At 40.6% G+C, this 16,226-nt stretch overlaps 1 protein-coding gene across 3 annotated transcripts in view; it reads right to left on the reverse strand.

Annotated features, from left to right (window-relative positions):
• Positions 1–1,294: 1,294 nt before the first annotated feature.
• Positions 1,295–16,226, reverse strand: part of LOC143723585 (transient receptor potential cation channel subfamily M member 2-like) — a 98,992-nt gene continuing 84,060 nt past the window's right edge. For 2 of the 3 annotated variants that reach the window (XM_077216217.1, XM_077216216.1), the window contains 6 exons: positions 14,326–14,355; positions 14,136–14,222; positions 13,856–13,934; positions 13,572–13,673; positions 12,875–12,991; positions 1,295–3,426 (listed from right to left, as the gene is read on the reverse strand). In XM_077216217.1, coding sequence (XP_077072332.1) covers positions 3,301–3,426; positions 12,875–12,991; positions 13,572–13,673; positions 13,856–13,934; positions 14,136–14,222; positions 14,326–14,355 — 541 coding nt within the window. In that variant the 3' untranslated portion in view covers positions 1,295–3,300. The remainder of the gene's footprint in view (positions 3,427–12,874; positions 12,992–13,571; positions 13,674–13,855; positions 13,935–14,135; positions 14,223–14,325; positions 14,356–16,226) is intronic. The other variant, XM_077216218.1, reaches the window with a different exon arrangement.

Here is a 16,226-nt window from a genome sequence, read left to right on the forward strand (position 1 = left end):
TCAACAAATTGGATTCATTTAGGTTTTTTTTCCCTGCGACCTTCAACCGACGCGATCATCTCCATTCATTAACCGACAAGATTATGTTAAATTAAAATTTACAAGTGTCTGTGACCCATTAAAAACACACAAACATTTTTTTCCAGGGGTTTAGTTTTAGCCTACTTGCACAAATAGCTGCATAAAGAACAGAATCATCATCGTATGCACCTGTAGCACTTCTGTGAACAAGAAAAAAACAGGATAAAATCATATAAAAGGAATAAATAGCCTATCTATACACGAAATTTATTTCGGTTCATGGTGAAAAGGATCGCTTTTGAGAAGCAAGTTCACGGAAAGGAAAGCTGTTTGTTTTCTTCATTATACAAGCAATGTTTTGTTTTTATAGTAAGTGTAGGTAGGCTATACACAAAAAATAATAAACCATTCACAGATTCGAATGATCCTTGGCTATAATGATCCGTGCTGAATTGGTCTGGTCTGACTCAGTTCATCATTGATTGGGAGAGAACAGTTCAAACTCACTGGCTGTGTAAAACAGTGGGTGTGGCTCATTATACTATTAGCAAAACGCCGTAAAATAACGCGCGCTCTGTTCAACCAAAACGGCGTTTTTTACGCCGTCATATGGCGAGATGAACAGCGTAAAAAGCGACGCTTTCCATGCACACTAAAACGCCGTGGAATACGGTGTCATTGACATATTTCGCGCGTTTTTTACGGCGTTTGTAATTACAACGGCGTAAAAAACGCGCGAAATACGGTTTAAAACGCCGTATTAGACGGCGTTTGGCTGTAAACGCGATTAATCTATAGCGTAATTCTGACCCTCTTGGCTTGCCATAAAACTGTCCCTAGATCGACTGCAGACCCCACAACACACATTTACACATGTTCCTGCTTGAGAAACATGCAAATATTCTTAAATGTGCTGTAGTACAAGTACAACACATAAAATGTCGCTGCTACCGGACACAAACCACTTATATGTGTTGTAATCGTGAGAAATAAAATCATCAGAGGAGGAACCCGCCCCGTGCGAGTTTAGCCAATCAGAAACGCCGATTTTAGGGGCGGGGTTTTGGGAATGAAATAAAATAAAAATGAAAAAAAAATGAAAAAAATAAAGAACGTAACTCACAGCATATACTAATTATAGCATATCCTATTTAATTTACACAAATGAAAACAGGGCCGGGATGAACAAACGTAAGGTCCTAGTCTAATTTTCACGTTGTTGTTGTCTTTTTTTATTGGAAGATGTAATAAAATGTTGAGTCACAGCAAATCATTGTCATTTAATTAATTACATTTATTGAAACAAACAAACAAACAAACAAATACTGCAAAGTAGTCAAAAATACTGTCAAGTCACACAAAATTATTGTTGGATATGCCAATATGTACGTTATTCATCATTCATCATCAAATAGTTTGTTTTCAGTATTTTCTCATTCAGTTGTTCTGTCTAAATAGTTTAAACAGTGCAGATATTTAGGTCACAACCCCAAGTCACACTAATTTAAAAAATATATTGAAGATGCTTCATTGTTTGCTTCACTTTTCTGCATTCTTTTCTAATATTTAAGGCATTTCATAATTCCATAATTGTACAATGCATTCTTTTCTAGTATTTAAGGCATTTCATAATTGGATAACTGTAAAATGCGGGTGAATGTTTTATGTGAAATAATGTAATAAAACTAGTCTTCCTGCTGACGTCCCACAATGCAATGCTGCCTAATCCTCTATCCGACCATTACGCCTGGTCAGCACTGAACTGTACATGTATCAATGGCTTTTGCATTGCCAATTTGCCACATGAAGCACTCAAATATGTACAATTAAAAAAATAGTTTTTTTTTACACATCCATTGATTTAATTCTTTGTACCATTCTTTCTTTTCAGTTAGTTGCTAGTGAGTATTATTATTAACATAGCTGTTTAATAAGTTGGATAATGTACAGCCAATGGGTCCTTTGCGCAAAATAAAAGTCCTCAACTTCATTCTGCAACTGCACTATTGCTTGCATATATCTGTACAAACGAATGCATTTATATTCTAAAATGCTCAACAACCACATTCAAATTCATATTGACCCAAAAACTAAAACATAATTAGTCCAAAATTATTAATAAATACAACAATGCATTATAAAACACATTAATATGTGTGAAGCTAACTGTATGGCTTATGGATTGTACAGAAATCTGCATGAATGAGAGCAAATTACCTGGAGTTCTTTGTTAAAGGCACAATTAAAAGCATCAAATGGAAATGCAATCAGTTTGAGCGATCCAAAGGAAAAACCTGTTTGAAAACAGTCATTATTCATGGAGTTCTGTTTGGTGGTGTTATTGGCACCGAAATTACACAGATTTAAAGACACGTAGGAGTGCACAGTGTGTTTGCGCTCATCAATTTTGGTGTAGTGTGTGAGAGAGAGAGAGAAGAGAGAGAGAGGGGGTGAAAGAGAGAGAGAGGAGAGAGGGGGAAAGAGAGAGAGAGAGAGAGAGAGAGAGAGAGAGAGAGGGAGAGAGAGAGAGAGAGACGTCACTCATTGTTTACACAGAACAGAGATTGTAGGTAATCGTTTTCCATTGCGATTTACTGTATATCTAGATATGTTTAGATCTTCATAGTAGCACTTCTGAAATCTCTGTGTAAATAATGAGTGACGTACACGCGCGAGAGATCACTTCCGGCGCTTGCGCAGACAGAAGCGCCCGCGCCCTCAGAGTACTTGGACGTGACTGTGATTACAAGAGGTAAAAACGATATAAATACTGTTCGTTTTCTCACACAAACCGCTCGTTTCGTGTCTTAGGCAATCAATGTGTACTTACATTTACGAGTCATTAAATCATGTTTAATTTGGACTTCTCTGTGCATGCTCTTTGAGGTGGACCCCATATACCTGCATTATGTGACTGACAGACAAGAACGGTTTGACATAAAAATATGAAAATTGAAAATACTGTGGAAACAAAGACACCTACATCTTGGATGCCCTTGAAGTAAGCTAACACATATAAAAAATTTATTTCAAAGTGAACTATCCCTTTAAACCTGAATGCACACACACTCATGGGGACTCGTGTCAGTGTGGGCTTAAATTGAGGTACACAAGCTTATAAATCATACAGAATGAGTTTTTTTGAAAATGTAAAATGCAGAAAGTTGTGTGTGATGGGTAGGTTTAGGGGTCTGGTTAGTGTGTGTGTGTGAGGGTGTATGTGTGTGTGATGGGTAGGTTTAGGGTCGGTTAGTGTGTGAGTGTGTGTTTTCCTGAGGGTCAAAAGTGCACGTTGTGAAGCTGTGCTACGTCACGTAGAGCCTCTCGCTGGTAAGGACACACACACGCCGTGTTGCTCACTTCCCACCACTTGAACGGCTGATCAGACGACGCTGAGCTCTCAACCTAAAGTAAAAACAAAGACAGCTTGAATCACTCTGTAAACCCAACGAGAGCTGAAATACTGCCACTAACGCACAAATAAAAACCACTTATAAAGCGCTGAGACTGCACTGAACATAAAACTGTATGTGCTTAAGATGTTTTATGTCTATGGAGACATCTCGCATCAGAATCACCCTCCTCAGAGAGTATTATGAGCTCCTAACGTTTATTCAGTGTCTTTAAACTGGGAAATCCCACAATTCATGCAAAGCATTTGTTTTCTTAGCCACAGTTAAAATCTGTTAAGGGGTAATAATGAAACAAAGGTTTTAAAAAGTGATTTTTCACTATTATTTACAACAGGATCAGCATTTTCATGGGTTTAAAGTCCCTCTATGGGGAAAATCAAGTTTTTAATGTTGAGTCTCTGACTAGGCTACTCGTAGCTTTGCTGCTTTTTATGTGTTCCATGGGTTGTTTTGCTGTTTTTACTTTTCTTATTTGTCTGTTCTGTAAAGCACTTTGGTCTGTCTAAGCGGCTGTTTAAATGTGCTATATAAATAAATGAACTTGAACTTATATGTCTGTGGTGTTTTTAATATGCTTTAAGGCGAGACACCTTCATCACCATGAAACTTTACCAGTTGGTTACTCACATGAATAGGAGAAAAAAATGTATTTGCAAGTTTTCTTTAATGTTATGTTTAAATATGCTAATCAGGCTATATCTAATTAAATATGCACTAATTTGCATATATTTTGAAGTGACGTTTTTTGAAGATGAAAAAAACAAGGTTCAAAATTATTTTTGCATTTTGTTGATATATTCAATGAGAAGAAATTTACAGAGGGGATTATGAATATCTCCTTTTGTTACCCTGTAAATCAGAAAATACTACCAACAGGCTTAAAACTCACAACCACTTTAGGATCCCACAATTACAGATTTTTTTAGTATTATATAGTAATTATATTATACAAAAACTGAAATGTGTTGTGTAATGTAATTGTTTTGTATATATAGTTTGTAAAGTATAGTATATATGTGATGTACGTACAGTATATAATGTCAGAGCGCGTCACGTGACGATTCTGAACAAATCACATTGTCAGAAATTGGTATCAGCCAATGAGTTAAGTCGCCTGTTTTACTTTCATGATTGGTTGCTGATGGACAGGAAATGACCATATTTGGATCCGATAGCATTGCAAAGGAGAGAGAGAGCTTTCTAACGGTGTGTGTGATGACAGGGTGCAGACAGCGATCGTGGAGCAGCATGATGATTTAGAGCGCCAACTTTTGTTGAATTTATGCGAAATCTACACACGCAAACAGACAAAGTGTAGTAAAATAAAGACCTAAATGTGTATTTTGGACTTTTTTTCAGCACAAGTCTGAAAGAAGACATGTTATTAAAGACAAATAGCCCAAAATCTCAAATTTGACCAGTGAAAAAAAAACGTTGTTTTTGCCTGCCGTGTCTCGCCTTAAGACAAACCATGTGCTCCTTAAAACTGCAGTGAACCAAAGACAGTCTCAAAAACACGGTTTGAAATCACTGTTTTTTTCTAGGAAAAAACATTTAAATGGCTCAATTTGGTGATCAAAGATGAGTTTTAAGGGATAAAATTATTGACTACAGGAGGACTTTAAAATCAAGAAAAGGTTTTTGTGATAAGAGACAATAAAAACAACTTTTTTGTCCTCAAACTCTTCTTTCCTGAGGAAAAAAGAAATTAATTATTTTTTCAAAAGTCAACGAATTTGTAACAGCTGAATGTAAAATTTATAACATGTCTTATGTCAGTAACATGTAATTTATTGAAGCCACAAAATAATCTTCATTTAGAACGACTACAGCACATTTTAAAATTACCCAAAAATCAAACAAAGTTCACCCATCATGTCCGCTTCGCGCCCTCTATGCGTCACAGCCCGCCAGAATGGGGGTGGCTTAGCATATATAAGTCAGGCCCGGAGGCTGCATCACTGATTTTCATCATCTTCAGCGAAGCTCTCCGCATCGCTGGACTCTGAGAGAAGCCGACCGCCGTTGAAACCAGCGACCAGCACGCAGAGGAAAGCGCCTGAAGAAGCCAGTCGTCTTCGCCACCTTCAGGCTTCCGTGCCTGCTACGCAATCCGGTGTCGAGTATCCTTTAGGTGCTTTTGCCTTCTGTGAGTGTTCGCCGCCGCGACACTCACTCTCTAAAAGAGCGCGACGGGTTTTTCTTAATATGCCTTGCATTTCCTGTTGCTCGTGCAGAGCCCCGCTTAGTGCTGGAGACCACCATGTTATATGCGCTCTCTGCCTGGGCCCAGACCACGCAGCCCTCGCCCTGGATTCGGGAGGCTGCGTGCACTGTGAAGCGCTTCCGCTGTCGACCCTAAGGCCTCGACTCGAGGCCTTCACCACACATGCTGTCACTCCGCCCTCTGGACCGCGCAAGAAGAAGCGCCGTTCACAGAGGATACCGGAGCCTGAGGTCACACTGAAGTGCTCGCCGGAAATATATCCCGGCAGCCTTCCTCTCTCCTTCTCCGCCCCTCCTGGATGCGCAGCTGCCGGCTTCGGCCCTCACTGCTGCCGCCTCAGGGGACGAAGCTGAAGGAATTGACCCAGGTGACAGCTGTTCCATCCTGGCATCGGATAGCGAGGAGTGGTCGAGTTCTCATCACTTCGCCTCCTCCTCGATCCAGGAATCCAGCAGGACTCGGGCTGGCGTGGACGCGGAACTTATGCGCCTCCTGTCAAAGGCCATCGACCAACTCAGCCTGGATTGGTCACCGCCCAAGGAGCCCGCACCCAATAGGCTCGATGGCTGTTTCCTTCACAGCCACCGCCCACCGCCCGTTTCCAAATCTGCGCCATTTCTCCCAGAGCTTCACGCTGAGCTTGCTAAATCGTGGAATGCACCATTCTCCGCGAGGCTCCACTCACATGTCTCCTCGACGCTCTCCCAAGTGGACGGCAGCGCCGAGAAGGGGTACAAAGCTATCCCCCGAGTGGAGGAGGCGGTCGCAGCACACCTTTGCCCGCCCTCTGCGAGATGGCGCTCAAAGTCTGCCCTCCCGTCCAAAGCCTGCAGGGCCACCTCAGCCCTGGTCGGCCATGCGTTTTCAGCCGCCGGACAGGCTGCTTCCGCCCTGCACTCGATGGCTGTGCTGCAGATCCTTCAAGCTGATCTCCTCCGCGTATGGTACGAGAAAAGCAAGGACTCAGCCGCCATCTTTCCCTTCATGCTACAAAATCCGCGGCTCAGGCGATCGGGAGATGCATAGCTTCATCGTCACAGAGAGGCGACCCAGAGAAATCTCAAAAAGAGTATAATGTCTGGTCATCCAGCTCACGCCATTGGTGTTTTAAGTGTAGAAAATGTGCCCACACCTCAGTGCTCACCTCTACACATAAACATGTGTACATGTAAAAGCATGGGAGGCTATTTCAGGGGTATCAGAATCGGTGCTGAGCACAATAAGACAGGGCTATTCACTTCAGTTCACTCACCGTCCCCCTCGCTTTCGAGCACGGACCGAGACGAAAGTGAAAGCGGAAGTAGCGCATCTATTCCGTGCAGAAATAGCCAAACTGCAGTGCAAAGGGGCCACTATTTATTACTATTACAGCCGCTATTTTCTCGTACCCAAGAAGGACGGAGCTCTAAGACTTAGATCTTAGATCTGAGATATTTGAACAAAGCTCTCATGAGAAGGCCGATCAAAATGCTCACGACCAGACAAATGCTCACGCAAATTCGCCCGAGGGACTGGTTTATCTCTCTCGATCTGAAAAATGCATAGTTTCAGATTCCGATAGTACCCCGTCACAGGCCATTCTTGAGATTCGCCTTCGACTGTCGGGTATATCAATACACCGTCCTCCCGTTCGGCCTGTCTTTAGCACCCTGTACATTTACGAAGTGCATGGAGGCGGCTCTCGCCCCCTTGAGAAAACTAGGCATGCGAATTCTGAACTATTTGGATGATTGGCTGATTTTAGCACAGTCAGAGATATAACTATTATCTCACAGAACAGTGCTCCTCAGTCATCTGGAAACCCTGGGTCTCATGGTCAACTGGACCAAGAGCTCATTACTGCCAAGTCAGTTAGTTTCCTTTCTAGGAATAGAACTGGACCCTGTGGCTATGACGGCCCGTTTATCGACACAGCGCGCACACCATGTCCGATACCTGGCCGCATTTTTCCAGGAGGGCAGCAACTTCTCTGAAAACATTCCCGAGGATGCTGGGCTGTATGGTATTAGCTGCGGCAGTGCTTCAGCTGGGCCTGCTGCGCATGCGCCCACTACAACACTGGTTGAACGCCCAAGTGCCTCACCAGGCTTGGGTTTTAGGCCGCAGACGGATCAGAGTGACTCAGAGCTGCGTTTTGGTTCTGCAGCTCTGGTTAGCGGCCGACTGGTACCAGCGGGGGGTGACAATGGGAGCTGTCTCACACCGGAAGGTCATCTCGACGGACGCCTCCAACTTAGGATGGGGCGCCCTCTTCGAGGGCAGACCGATCTTTGGCCTGTGGTCAGACCAAGAGTGACGCTTCCACATAAACTGTCTGGAGATGATAGCGGTCGGGAACGCGCTCAAGTGCTTCCTCCCGTTCATACGGGACCACCATGTGATAGTCCGCTCGGACAACATGTCTGTGGTGTCCTACATAAACCGTCAGGGCGGTGTCAGATCCAGGAGTCTCTGCTATCTGACAGAACGCCTTCTCGTATGGTCTCAGCACCTTCTGCGCTCGCTGAGAGCTGCGCATGTACCAGGCCACCTGAACGACGGCCCAGACAAACTGTCCAGGAACTACGTTCCCCCATGGGAATGGTCCCTGCACCCCCAAACAGTCCAGTTACTGTGGCGCCTTTTCGGGATAAAATCTTGTATAACCAGGCCAGAAACAGACTGACAAAGGAGATCAGAGTTGCTAAAAGAAGCTACTCTGATAAACTGAAAAAACAGTTTTCATCCAACGACCCATCATCAGTCTGGAATGGCCTGAGGAACATCACCAACTACAAGTCACCATCCCCCGATCTGTGGACAATCAACACCTGGCTGATGATTTAAACTCATTTTATTGCAGGTTTGAAAAGCCCTCATTCACACAACACACCGGCTCTGACCTGCACTTCAGACATTCACCATCACCTCCTGCACTCCCATTACTCCCCCCTCCTGCCATCCAACCTGAGCTTAAGGTCTGTGTGGAGGACGTGAGCAGAGTCTTCAAAAAACAGAAGACTTGGAAAGCCTCAGGCCCAGACGGCATCTCATCTGCTTGTTTAAAAGCCTGCGCTGACCAACTGGCCCCGGTCTTCACGCAGATCTTCAATAGATCATTGGAGCAGTGTGAAGTTCCCTGCTGCTTCAAACGCTCCACTATCATTCCTGTTCCCAAAAAACCCAAAATCACTGGACTTAATGACTACAGACCTGTCGCTCTCACGTCTGTGGTCTTGAAGTCGTTTGAAAGACTGGTGTTGGCCCACCTGAAGGACATCACTGGACCCCTGCTGGATCCCTTTCAGTTTGCTTACAGAGCAAACAGGTCTGTGGATGATGCAGTCAACATGGGACTGCATTATATCCTGCAACATCTCGACAGACCAGGGACTTATGCAAAGATCCTCTTTGTGGACTTCAGTTCGGCCTTCAATACCTTCATGCCTGGTCTTCTCACAGCCAAACTGACCCAGCTCTCCATACCATCCTCGATCTTTCAGTGGATCACCAGCTTCCTGACGGACCGTCAGCAAGTGAGACTGGGGAAACACACATCCAGGACTCTCACCACCAGCACTGGCGCACCCCAAGGGTGCGTTCTCTCCCCACTGCTCTTCTCCCTACTGCTCTTCTCCCTGTACACTAATGACTGCACTTCTAAAGACCCCTCTGTAAAGCTCCTGAAATTTGCCGACGACACCACTGTCATCAATCTCATCCGAAACGGAAGTTCAACTTGCCACAGGAGCTGCTGATTCAGTTCTACTCAGCCGTCATTGAGTCTGTCTTATGCACTTCCATCACTGTCTGGTTTGGTTCAGCTACCAAATCAGACATCAGGAGACTACAACGGACAGTCCGGACTGCGGAGAGGATTATTGGTGCCCCCCTGCCAAACCTCCAGGACCTGTACTCTTCCAGAGTGAGGAAGAGAGCAGGTAAATCATCACAGACTCCACTCACCCTGGACACCACCTGTTTGAACTGTTACCGTCAAGACGGAGACTTAGATCACTGGCCACAAGAACATCTCGGCACAGGAACAGTTTCTTCCTACAGGCCATTTCCCTCCTGAACAGTTAACACTCCTCCCAAGGCATATACCTTAAGTGCAATACTCGCACTGTTTAGTGCAATACCCTACAACTCAGGTGATACTTATATGTAGATTTATTTATTTATAATATTCAAAACACTGTAAATATGTTCATAATCTGTAAATCTGAAAATGTCTATTCTGACTGAACCCAACTTTGATAATTTTATTCTCATATATTTATATTTTTATTTTTTATTCTTATAATTTGTAGTATTATGTTTCTTGTTGTATTTGTATATGTCCACTGGAAGCCTCAGTACCAAAACAAATTCCTTGTGTGTGCAAGCACACTTGGCAATAAAGCTCTTTCTCTTTCTGAAAACTAAAATAAATATTCTCTGTTTATGAAATCTATAAAAAAAGAGAGAGGTGTTAGCCGATCTCATTATCGTTCTCTCAGCTCATTATTCTGCTAATGTGACACGCCCACGGAGAGCGCGCGGTATTCAAACGCAAATGATCTGAAGCAACACATGCAAAGTGTCAACGCCCCTCATAAACGCGATAACACAACAAATGTAATCATCAGATTAATGTACTATTTCTTCTTGCAAGGCTGTGTGAGGAATAATCCTGGGACATTTACCTCAGAACATGTGCTGGTTTATTTTCATTTCGAGGAGCAACGGATCCATCAGAGAAGTAAAGTTTTGCTAAACTGTTCAGTTCATTCATTCTCACACACCAACGCGATTCATATTTAAACAGTCTTTTTGCGGTTTACATACACATCGCGTTGGTGTGTGAGAATGAATGAACTGAACAGTTTTTACCAAACCCTATTGCAATACTGAGATGAGTGAAAATCGACTGAAATATGTTGAAATAACGTTAAAATATCTTTGTATTAGCAACGTATTAAACTGCAAATTAATATTTATATGCCCTAATATAGGTTCATAAAAACAACAAACGATATGCCTATGTTACAGACGAAATATGAAAGACAACATTTCGTTGACTAGTTTTGGATAGATTATTAACGGTTTACTGTAAACTAGACTACTGCCATATTGAATAAGCTTTTTGTTCACCAAATTCTGCTCAAATGTTAAATATATTAGGCTATGTTTGTTTTGTCAAAAATAAAGTCATCAACTAGGATGCTATTATAGTCTTTGTTCCAATGTAGGCTTTATTCAAACTAATGAATCCTTAACTTTGAAATATGTATGATAAAATTTATAGGCCTACTTTAGTTTTTACAAAGAAATATTAGGCTACACTTGAAATATCCATCTGAGAAGTAAGTTTTTTTTAATTATTGTTCTAATCGCGATATCATAGTGTATGTAAACCGCAAAAAGACTGTTTAAATATGAATCGCGTCTGTGTGTGAATGAATGAACTGAAAAGTTTTTACCAAACCCTATTGCTATACTGAGATGAGTGAAAATTGACTGAAATATGTTGAAACAACGTTAAAATGTCTTTGTTTTAGCAACGTATTAAACTGCAAATTAATATTTATATGCCCTAATATAGGCTATCATAAAAACAACAAACGATATGCCTATGTTACAGACGAAATTTGAAACAACATTTCGTTGACTAGTTTTGGATAGATTATTAACTGTTTACTGTAAACTAGACTACTGCCACATTGAATAAGCTTTTGTTCACCAATTTCGGCTCAAATGTTAAATATATTAGGCTATGTTTGTTTTCTCAAAAATAAAGCCATCAACTAGGATGCTATTATAGTGTTTGTTCCAATGTAGGCTTTATTCAAACTAATGAATCCTTAACTCCGAAATATGTATGATAAAATGTATACTTTAGTTTTTACAAAGAAATATTACACTTGAAATATTATTTTAATTGTTGCTGTAATTGTAACCTTTTTAATAAAATAGCAAATTATATATTTACAAGGTAGATGCAAACAAACTCTTAAGGTCAATATAAGCCTTCTATTCAAATTATTTGTATTGTGTTTTATTTATGACAAATTTGGGGAGAGGATACATAACCAAAATTTTCTGAAAATACAGTATGAGAATTAACTACACAATTACTAGAAATGTTCACCTTGGATATTATACAATTTGCAAGCAAAAATACAAGTGGAAAAATACGATTTTTTTCTAGATGTTTCCAACTGTGAACCAATTTTGTAGTATATATATTTATTTTCTTGTGTCCTTGTATTCTTTCTTGTGGCTCAGTGACACACCTGTGAAAAGCTCACAATGCAGGGTCATTAAGCAGGTCTTTTGTCTTCACAGGTGTGAATCAGACCATTATACATGAGTCACGCCCATTTCGCATATTGCCTTTCCAAACAAAAAGTGTTTTACTAAATTTAAATCAATGTATTGTTTTATGTGAATGATTTGGCAGGATGATTTTCAGATCATTTTGAGGCAAAAATCCTAGGCGAGAACATCCATTAGTCAAAAGTCTTGTGGACACATATTTAGTATGTGTTTTGTGGCCTTATTTCAGAGACTTTGAGTTTTAGTTTTTTCAATAACCATGCATAAACAATATTCTCTCAAAAATACAAACATGTACATACATCTTGCTCACATATTATGGTAGCCCTGTTTGTGCTATATAGAGTGAATTTACACCTTTGCCATTAACATGTTTATAAATAACTGAAAAAAGCACAAAAGTCAGAGCATGTCAGAACATCTCAAGGACCCCAAAAACATCTTGGACCCCAGAGGGTTAAGACAACATCATTTACAGCCCACTTGAGGATATTTACTTGCCTAAGTTGACTTTGACCATTTTTACTTGTATTTGGCACTTTGCTGTATTTTTTTACATTTTATAAAAATCACCTATCTTCTCAGTTGTTTAAAAGATTAGGGCAATTATCAAAGTTTGATAAAATGTTGATGCTACATTTTTACATGATTTGTTACATTTAATTACCCCTATGCAGATTTTAAGCCATATATATATATATATATATATATATATATATATATATATATATATATATATATATATATATATACACACACACACATCGCGGTCTGATTAAAACCACATCATGGTTTACAGCCCACCTTAGGATATTTACTCGAGTTGACTTTGACCATTTTTACTTGTATTTGGCACTTTGCTGTATTTTATTTTCGTTAAAATCACTGAGATGAAGTGATATTTTTAACTCACTATGCAGTTTAGCTCTGCCATCAGCGACGTGTGTTTGTCACAGTGAAGTGTGATGATGGTGGTCTCCAACCAGGCATTATCAGTGTTCCTGCTGTCATCTACATAACCCTTATACACCTACATTAGAGAAGAAACACACACATCTGTTAAGCTTTGCTGAACTTTAACTCAAAACAATCAACTGGTATTTCAAACATGGAAAAAAAGTAACTTTAGTATTAACTTTCCCCAAAAATGCACAAAATGTAATAGTGGACTCACACAAAAGCAACATTACCTTTGTGTGAGTATACTATTAAATTATAATATTAAATGGTAACACTTTGGTGCGTCAACTTTTTTCAGTTCTTTTACTATTTTCTTTGTCGAGCACCTTGAGCATTTTTGCAGGCGATGTTTTCTTTTTACTCTTTCACCGCCTGCGTTTTTTTTTAAAGTTGCCAGCAGGCACCAGCATTTTTTATAATTTTCACAAAACTTTCATGGCCCCCAGAATATATTGTGCAAATATATAGATAAATAAATCAATACAATTTTGGGAATGGTTAATTTAGTGAATAGTAAAACATTTAAAGTTCTATAATTATTTACTCACTGCAAGTGCATGCTGTATTTTTCCCATGCAACATGACTATCTAACTAACCCACAGATAACACCTGAAACCCGTTGAGCATCTTGTTGATTTATTTTCCTCACCTGTTCCCCAGCCTTTAGTTCAGACTTGGTCTTGTCATGTAACTTTTTACCCAGAATCCTCTCCAGTGTCTGTGGTAGAGGCTCATCAGGTTCTGCTGGGCCCTGCAAGAATAATAAAAAATAAAGACTTAATATACAGTATGCTAAGCATATCTAGAAAGCTTGTTTGTGCATGTCTACACTTAGTTCCAAAATTACAATATAGCAAATATGATTTTTATGATTGCATAATTAAAAAATTCAACGATTTGTATCATATAAGATTTTATTGTATGCATTCTCACCCCAGGAAGAGCCACAGACTTCTCTACATCCTTGCAAACGGAGAAAAACTCCAGCACTTTGCGTTCAGCATCACGCCACCTTTAAAACAGGCAGCTGAATCGTTTCTTAATATCTAATACACTAACAGCAGGACGTGAGATGAATGTGATCTCTAATCTCTGTTGTTTTTGGTGGATTTGGTAGTAAAACTCAATTTAATCTGATATGAGATTAGATTTTAAATTCAGGAGGAAGTGAAGATCAAGACTTGAATTGAATTTTAATTCCAGTGTTGTATACCTGGTGAAAATCGGGTGGAGAATGTGATTCGGACCGAGCGATTTCAGAGTCCCTTTTCCCCGTATCCCAGTCCTTCCTTCTGGATTCCTGGAAAATCCATTCATGACAATGAGACTCAATCAAATGCATTTAAATGCAAATTCCAGTAGGAGAATAAAGGCACAGATGAAATATATTTTGGTCAGCATACCTGTACTTGTCTAAGACTGAAGTGTCTGAGCTGTACAGGGAAAAAAGTCTTTTTAATTTACAAAAAGCTTCACAATATCAACAAGACTGTCAGGAAAACAAACAAAAAAAAGCATTTCAAGATTTATAAAAAGTCTTCAGCTCTAACAAAATTGCAATTCAGAAAAGTAATCTTACTGTCATTTCTATGTAAGTTACTATTTAAATTGGCTTGAGATAATTTTTAATAAGCAAAACTTTATGGTGTGTTCAAGTCCTCTTGAGAAGTTCGTATTTATGAGTTGGGAAGTCGTACGACGTCAGGTGCGCAAAGCAAGATGGCGATTTTTTATTTTTATTCAATTTAAGAAGGTGCTATAAATTGAATCATTATACAGTAGAGAACATTTGAAGTTGATCAAAACCTTTCATCAAAGTTATTCATGAATTTTGAACAATACCCGTTCTTGTCTTCGGGCAACTTTGATTAACTTTTTTGATCCACTAGTTTCCTTATTAGGTCAACATATGATGTTCTCCCATCACCGCAGAACCTAAACCTCTGGATAGGAGAGGATCCCTCTTGTCCTTTGTGTTCATCACCTGCCACATTAAGGCACATTTTGACAAGATGTAAGGTGGCTCTTAGCCAAGGCCGGTTTACTTGGCGCCATGACCAAGGATTGCGATGTTTGGCATTAGCATTAGAAGGCAAGTGTAGTATGACCAATAAGTTGCCGCCTGTTCTAGCAAAACATTACATGCAGAAGACAATATTCCTCCGCCCAGCCGAGAAACCACCAAGAAAAGGTGCTAACACCAATTCTCGCCCAAGACAACTGGAAGCTGCTAGGGACTGGAAGATGCTGGCTGATCTTGATCAACGGCTTATTTTTCCACCTGAGATTGCCACCACTAACCTCCGACCAGATATTGTTTTGTGGTCTGGATCAGCACGCATTGTTCAACTGATAGAGTTAACAGTGCCATGGGAGGATGCGGTAGATGAGGCATATGAGAGGAAGAAACTGCGGTATGCTCAGTTGGCCACTGAAGCAGAACAGCGAGGATGGAGAGTCCAGGTTTATCCAGTGGAAGTGGGTTGTCGAGGTTTTGTGGCACACTCTACAACCCGGTTCCTCAGAGACGTCGGATTCAGTGGCCAAGAGTTGCGTCGCACAGTAAAGAACTTATCTGAAGCAGCAGAAAGGAGCAGCAACTGGCTGTGGTTGAGACGGAAAGATTCAAGCTGGCTGAGTACAGGCCGCCATGCTACGGTTTCGAAAAATTCTTGAAAACTTGAAGAGTCTGTTGGTTTATTTTTACAGGTTGTGTAGTATTTACAGTATTACATTCCTGTGTATTTTGCGGGAATGACGGGTGGTTGGGCAGATATTGTGTTTTGCGGTAGGTGGTATGCCATACAGAACCGTTGCCACTGAAACTGCATATTAATGCACCAGTGGGGCTCGACAGCCTTAGTCAAACGGGTTGGCGCGTATGGTTGGGTTGCGGAGAGATTGTGAGATTGTGGTTAGGTCTCAGCAGCAGGAGGGATGTAGAGGTCAGTAAGGTGGGCTGAGCTGAGTGGGGGACGGAGGGGGGTGATTCTGGGACTGATATTACTTTATATGTCTTCATACAAAAATAAAAACGTTTGCAACTAAAAAGTGCAAAGTGCCAAGCTTTGGCCAGCTTAAAATAAAACTTAAATAAAAAGCTTTTACATTTAGCTTTAAAGTGCTGTAGTCAGATGCTAAATGTGGTTTAAGGAGTACTTTTGCTACAGGTTGACTATTGAAATGTGAACTCGACTGGGCACATTGAACTTCCTAAAATTCCTAAAAATATACTAATGTCTTAGAACCCCTTGCAAAATTATTTTTATATTAAGCTACCATAGTAAGGCACGGATGTACCGAA

Source organism: Siphateles boraxobius, unplaced genomic scaffold, assembly GCF_051911475.1.
Source record: "Siphateles boraxobius isolate OS27281-9 unplaced genomic scaffold, OSU_SipBor_1 7, whole genome shotgun sequence".
Classification (NCBI taxonomy): domain Eukaryota; kingdom Metazoa; phylum Chordata; class Actinopteri; order Cypriniformes; family Leuciscidae; genus Siphateles; species Siphateles boraxobius.